Below are 7,052 nucleotides of genomic sequence, written 5' to 3' on the forward strand. Positions count from 1 at the left end.
GGCATCGATGCTGCGGCTCAGGTTGATGGGTGATGGCGGCCGCAGGTCCAGCTCGCTTATTGACGGCGCCGGCCCCACGCTGCTGCGGGACAGTCCGGGGCCACCCTGGGGACCGCGGCTCAGCGACGTAGCCGAACCCCAGGCGCCGGAGCTGGGCGTGGCTGGAGGCCCACCCTCCGCTGGATTGCGGATAAGGCTCTTGCTGATGTCTAGGGTACCTGCGCTGACGCCACTGGGCCCCGCATAGCAGTTGTTGGGCCGCTCCGGCACCTCGCTCTTGCTAGAGGGCGTTGGGCACGCCAGGCGCAGCAGCTTAGCCCAGCAAGCGTGCTCTGTGGGCGGCCTGGGCCGCGCGGCGGCCAGAGCGGCCAGCGCCAGGGTGAGTGCCCATGTCAGCTCCAGCAGGCGCAGCCAGAAGTGCACGCCCCACCAAGCCCACGAGAAGCGGCCCACCCGGCCCGGGCCCGGGTACAGCCAGAGCGCCGCCGCCAGCTGCAAGCCGCTGGCCAGCAGCCCCAGCGCGCCGGCCACGGCCAGCAGCCTAGGGCCCGGGCTGGCATCCCAGCCTCTCGGCCCGTCCAACAGGCGGCGACGGCACAGACAGAGAGTGCCCAGAGCCACGGCTGCGCCCCAGGCGCACGATAAGCCCTGGGCCAGAAGGTTGAGCGCAGGCCTCACCGACAGCAGGTCTGTGGTGAGCAGCCCCAAGCCGTGCGTCAACGCCAGTGCTCCCAGGAGGAGTGGGTTCTGCAGCTGCTGTGGCAGCCCCGCGCCCAGGCCCAGCAAGGTCAGGGCTGCCAACGCGGTGAGTAGCAAGGGGAAGGGCAGGTTGTAGAGCACGAGGCCGGCGCGTAAACCCAGCCGTGCCTGCGAGCCATACGGGTCGGTGAGCATGTAGGCGGATCGCAGCGCCCCCGCTACCAGCACCAGCACCGCCGCTACCAGTGCCAGCCGGGGCCCAGCAGGGGCGGCTGCCAGCGAGGCCAGTGCCAACAACGCGGGCAATAGGAAGAGCACCCCCACCCCGTAAACGTGCAGCTCCCAGGAAAAGCTCAGCACCCGTCGCAGGGGACCCCAGCGCAGAGGGGGTGCCGTGGCGTTGGTAGGGGGGCTGGAGGCAGGGACTGATGCCATGGAGCTGGCTGAGGGCTCCGGAGGGGGTGGCTGGCCCAGGGCGCGCTGCGTGGTGACCCGAATGAGGCCCCGGCGAGACGTCGAGGGGGCCTGGACAGGGGGTGCTGGGGGATGGCTTTGGGGGCGCCCGGGCCACTCCTCGGCTTCATCTGCAATAATAACAATATTAAAATAGCCCTTTGAAAAGTGCTTTTGATTTCCCATCATGCTCCAGTGTGGTGAACAAGTTATATAACTTTGCCAAGCACATCTGTAAAATGGGGATGGTAACAGCAACCCCCTCCTTGGGTTGCGGTGAGGATTAAACGTTTAGCATAGTCCCCAACACCCACTAAGGGTTAAATGGATGTGTCCTGCCATTTTTATTGAGATATCAGCAGTTCTCGTTAGGGGCTGCATATTAGAATCACCTGGAGATCAACTCAATCAGAATTCCTCTTGCTGGAGCCTGTGCTTTGGAATTTTTTCAAAGCTCCTCCAGTGAATTGTGGGAGTTGGAGAATCTCTTGCACTAAATAAACCCATGTTAATTTAAGACTTTTCTAGTCCCCAGAGTGCAAATGACTTCTCCCAGAGTACCCAGTGAGTAGTAGTTTATTATCCTAAGTTGTTTGAAGTTGTTGGTCAGTTCCTTTAAGGAGGCATTCATCCCCATTCATTCCCCACCCCTCCCCTATATGCTTCACACAGGTTCTTTTATTCCAGAGTACCCGCTCTGGCCAACCCCCCAGCCATGCCCTCACCTGGCTTCAGGGATCCCACAGGGCTCTCTGTTCGGTTTGCAGTTGGGCCAAGGTCCAAGGGGCCAGGGATGAGGGACTTGGGGGTACCTGGGGCCTCCACTGCACCTCTCACCCGCTGAGGGGAGATGGGATCTGCTCCATTCATTGCTGCCAACTCTGAAATAAAAAAAGCAGTCATGGCTTTGCCTGACCCTCTAGCGTTCCCCCAAATCTAATCTTCCAGGAGAGAGGCATATCACCCTCATTTGCCAGAATGAGGTAAATGGGACCCAGAGGGAGCAGAGGTCACACAGAAACGGGGACATTCAGCCGTCCTGGAACACTGCCCCTCCCAGCCCTGATCAGCACCCTCACTTTGATACCCACCTGGCTTGGGCTGCCCATCAGAAGTCTCTGAGGCTGGGAGATCTGCCGGCTGGGGTCCTGGTGAGCCCCTGACATCAGGGAGGTGAGCCTCTTTGGGGGAGGGACTTGAAGAACTGACTTCCCAGGCCTCCCCAGCTCCAGCCGTCTTGGGCAGCTCCATGGGCTGCTCCTCAGCAGGAGGAAGGCTTCTGGCCAGTGCCAGGTCTGGTTGGGACTCAGGCTCCTGAGAGGATGCCCCCTCAGCTGGTGACACTGAGCCAGTATCAGGGGCTGCTGGACCCTGCTGGGTGGAGAGGGGGCCTTGAGCTGCCTCCTGGAAGTCCTCCTCACCCCCACCCTGTTCTTCCATCCCCGGCCTCGCCACAATACCCGGGTGGGGCACAAGAGTTGGGGAAAGGCCCTTGTGGTCCTCGGGAAATGTCTCCGAGACCCTGGTCTTGCCTTTGGCCAACAGACCCTCATCACTAGGCGGCAGCTGTCCCACTCGGCCTCCAGGTCCCCCCGACGTGGGAGGAACAGTGGCTAGCCCGAGGTGGAGTCTGGGAGTCGTGGGGAAGAAAGGAAGGTGGGGTGCCCCCACTGGATAGGGGACTGGTGCTTCTTGCTCCATAGGCTCCTGTGAGTCAGGAGGTCCTGTCCAGCCCTGAGAAATTGGCCCTCGAACCATCTGGAGGTCGTCGGTCACCGGGAGTCCTCCTTTCTGAGCCCCGTGGGCCGCTTTAGGTCCATGCAGGGCTGGGCCAAGGGCGTCTTCAGGCCTCTCTGGCATCTCCTCAGCAGGGACCTGGGGGACACTGGCATTCCAGGGGCTCTCGTCTCGGGGGTTCTCCCAGAAGAAGTTGAAGGCTTGACGCTCCGTGTCAAGAGGGCCCTTGCCTTGGGCTCCAGGGGCCAAGTGTGGTTCTGAGTCCTCAAGGGGTCTGGGAAGGCCCCGGCCCAGGGCAGGGCTGGCCCCCAGGGACAGCAGGGGCAACAGCAGCAGGAGGCCATGCACACAGCCCCAGGGGCTGGGGGCCATGCTCCACGCTGATGCCTGGGCCTCGAGCCCTCCGCTTCCCGTCCTCACCGGATGAGCCTGAAAGAAGGAGAGGGGGATGGCGCATGAGGGGGGTCTCCGATGGCTACCCCCTGGGGGCTGGTGGGAAAGAAAGAAGCAGCTTCCTCTCTACCCGTTCCTTCCTGTTCAGCCTCTGCATGCTACCCAGAGTCCTTTTAACACTACCTCTCTGGTCATGCCACTTGCCATAATTCAGAACCTTCAGTGGTTCCGCATCACCCTCAGGAGAGAATATAAGGTCCTCTCCTGGCCTCCCAAGGCCACACCAGGCTGCTGACCTATCCCTCAGCACCCACAGAACTGCCTGACACTCCACGCCTTCGATACTGCTCTTCCCTCAGGCTGGAATGCCGTCTCCCTTCTCCTTGCTGAAATCCTTTATATATAAATATATTTTAAATCCTATTCTTGAAGGCCCAGCTCAAAAATTACAGAAGTGGAGAGGGAGAGGAATATGCCCCTGCCTTTGAAGAGGGACCTGGGTTTGAATCCCAGCTTCAGTAGTTTCTGGGTGACTGACTTTTCCCCTCCACATCATGGTTTTCCCATCCGTAAAACGGGTATAATAATAGTACCCAACTCCAAGGGCCTCTTATAAGACATAACAAAACACGTGATGGGCCAGGCCCATAAATGGAGCTGAATAAGCATTAGAGCCCTCTGGCTTTTCCTTTTGCCCAGAAAGCTTTCTTTCTCACCAGCCCTCTAACCATGTCAACAAATAATTGGAGCACGTACTGTGTGCCAAGCCTGGGGGATAAAGCAGTGAACAAGACTGGCAAGATCTCTGCCCTCATGGAGCTGGTGTTCTGGGTAAAAGACAGACAATGACTACTTTTAAATAAGATGGGCTATGGAGAACATAATACAGGGGTAAGAAACAGAAGAATGGGGGACGACTTTACACAGGCGTGCAAGAAAGGCCACTCAGGTGACATTTGAGCTAAATACAGAATGGGAAGAAGGAGTCATCCATTAGATGATATCCAGGAAAAGCATTTGCTGGAGGAAACAAAGTGCAAAGGCCCTTCGGCAGGCAGAAGGAGCACAGCAGACGCAGGAGAAAGGAGCAGAGGGAGATGAAATCAGGGAGGCAGGGCTTTCTCAAAAGCCACAAAAAGGCACCTGGATTTTTTTCTCAGTGTCCCACCCAGGAAGCCAAGGGAGATGACAAGCATAGAAGTTACAAGGGAGATCTGAGAAGTGTTTTAAAAGGGGGAGAGAGGCCGTTGCAGAAATCCAGGTAGGCTTTGACGGTGGCTTGTTTCAGCTTGAGTATTTCTTTCCCTGACACCTTCTTCACCCCTTCCGTCACACCGGTCACACAGCATAGTAATCTCCTGTCTCCCCCACCCGCCTGGGGCTTCTCAAGGGCTGTGTCTTTTATTTCTTGTCTCCAGTCACTGCATATGCCTCAACCAAGTATATTCCCTTACAGTTCCCCTTCCTGAGAGTCCCTAATGTAGGCGGGAGGCAGGAAGGGACCCCACAGCCAGCGGAGGGGGACAGCGGCTGTGAGAGCCAGTGCCTGGGTGAGTTTAAGGGCAGAGACCCTGTTCGATTTCTCTCTGGGGACCAGTTGTGCTCAAAGCTCCCAGGTTCCTAATCCTTGGTGGCTCGCAGACACCTTGAGAAGCTGAAGAAAATGCCAGGTGGCCTCCCCGGGGAAATGTCCAAGTTCACCAAAGCTTGTGGGTAATTTTAGGGGGAATCAAAGACCCCTTAAACCCATCCCCCAAACTGAGTTTAGGCTCCGCCTCGTTAGTTCATTTCTCAAACCTGGCCCAGGCTAGGTGCTGGGGACCCGAAGAGAAGGCTCAGTTCCAGTGTCCAGAGTGGGGTTGACCTGAGGTGGAAGAACTGGAAGGCCACGGACACAGGCGCTGGTGAATAACAGTTCTCCTTTGTCAAGCTCGTCCCCACTTAGGTTCCTGTGCTAAGCTTAGCTGAATGTCCTCGATTTCATCCACCTCTCCCGACACAAGCAGGTGTGGGTATATCCATTTCATAGGGGAAAAAAGCAAGGTTCAGAGAGGCTGAGCAACTCAGCCAAGGTCACACAGGCTGCCAATGGCTATAGTAGGGGCTGTGAAACCCACACTGACTCAGTTTACACAGGGGGTCCGAGAAGATTTGCAGAGGAGGAGGCAGTAGAGTTGGGCCTTCAAGGATAAACATATGCCATCTGCTCACCACCCCCGATCCAAGAGATGTAGTCATCTCCGGATGAGCAGGGGGCTGCCCAGCTTTGGGTTCCAGCAGCTGAAGAGATTTTTTTTTAGTGGGGAGGGTGTTCTCCCTACCTCAGGGACTGGGGAGAGGCCGTCCTGGGGGGAGGGTGCGGGCCGCCGCAGGGCAGCCTCAGGAGCCGGTCCATCTCGGGTTACCTCTCCTTTTTCTCCATCTCCTCTCCTCTGGCTCCGCGCCTTCCCGCAGTGTCCTGGGTGGGGGTAGGCGCTAGTGCAGACCCTGCAGCTCGCACCTGAGAGCGGGGCTGCAGGCCATGCTCCCTGCCGGGGCCCCTCCACTGCCCCCTCCCTAGTCCACTCCTCACCTGGGCGCCAAGCTGGCAGCCCCCGCGTTCACCTTGCGCGCGTCCCTGAAGCTGCTCTCCACGCCGCATCCTCCGAGATGCTCAGACTTGGCTAACAGAGCCCGGCGCTGCCGATCGGGGAGCCCGCCCACAGGAGTGCCGTCCCAGCTTAACCCTTTCCCCTTAAGGGTGGATTCTTCTCCCAGTCCTAACCTCCCCTCTCTGAGAGAGTCTCAGGGCTAAGAAGGGAAGCGAGGTCACCTCGGAGGGATGTGAAAATCACTTCCGCAGCATCCCTGAAAACGGGGCAGTCTCTTTTTGCATACCTCCTGTGATGGGGAGCTCACTCCCTTTGTAGTCTAGATCGATATCCTTATAATACATACATACTTACTAGGGACCTCCTACAGGTAAATCCTACCTATGGCGTGATGTATATCCTTCAGCTTTTTGAAGGCACAGCCACATACACATTTTAAATAGAAATGAGATCATACTGTACATATTGTTCTGTAACTCGCCTTCTCCTTCACTTCCCAATATATCCTGGCATATTCAGCATGTACATTTCTACAGAGCCATCTCATTTCTTGTATTCAGCATGGAGAACTGCAGCATATGATCAGCCTGCCATTTTTACTTAGCCAGTTTGGGAAGTCGGACGTGTAGGTTGTTCCCAGCTATTTGTTAGCAAGAATATCAAGGCACCGGCACTCCCGTGCAGACATCTTTGTGCACATGCACTGGTGTGCCTATCAGATAATCTCTACCCGAGGCATGGGTAGGTCAGTGTCTCTGCGCATTTTCAGGTTGGTCTGTCAGAATGCTCCAGGCCCCTCTTTGGACAGTTCCTGATGTATTCAATGGCCACCATAAGGCTCAGTACATTAAGGAAAATCCATAGAAGGAATACATGTGGTCATTAAATATGATGTGGGATCTTTAATGGCATGGAGACATGTCGAGAGTAGACTTGTTTATTTATTTAAAGCACAGTCATTCGAGTTATAATATATGCTGAAATTGTCCCAATTCAAGCAACATAGAAACGTTCAAAGAATACAGGAACTGTCTTACCTTTGGTCTCTCCAGCTCTGCTCCGCCCCCGAGATGTACCCATTGTTAACATCATACTTTTCTTTGCATCATATAAAAATATATATGTGCATGCATTTCTACAAAAATGGGATCATACTATGCGTATTGTTCCATAAGCTTG

General features: G+C 56.3%; 1 protein-coding gene across 1 annotated transcript in view; it reads right to left on the bottom strand.

Annotated features, from left to right (window-relative positions):
- The window catches only part of PRRT3 (proline-rich transmembrane protein 3), a 6,760-nt gene extending 862 nt beyond the window's left edge, over positions 1 to 5,898 (bottom strand). The window contains exons 1-4 of the mRNA XM_010842155.1: positions 5,855 to 5,898; positions 2,244 to 3,318; positions 1,878 to 2,033; positions 4 to 1,283 (exon numbers count right to left, since the gene is read on the bottom strand). Of these exons, the coding sequence (XP_010840457.1) occupies positions 4 to 1,283; positions 1,878 to 2,033; positions 2,244 to 3,261 (2,454 nt within the window). The 5' untranslated portion in view covers positions 3,262 to 3,318; positions 5,855 to 5,898. The remainder of the gene's footprint in view (positions 1 to 3; positions 1,284 to 1,877; positions 2,034 to 2,243; positions 3,319 to 5,854) is intronic.
- Between the last annotated feature and the right edge of the window lie 1,154 nt (positions 5,899 to 7,052).

The sequence above is a fragment of the Bison bison genome, unplaced genomic scaffold (genome assembly GCF_000754665.1).
Source record: "Bison bison bison isolate TAMUID 2011002044 unplaced genomic scaffold, Bison_UMD1.0 scf7180017864171, whole genome shotgun sequence".
In the NCBI taxonomy this organism is placed as follows: domain Eukaryota; kingdom Metazoa; phylum Chordata; class Mammalia; order Artiodactyla; family Bovidae; genus Bison; species Bison bison.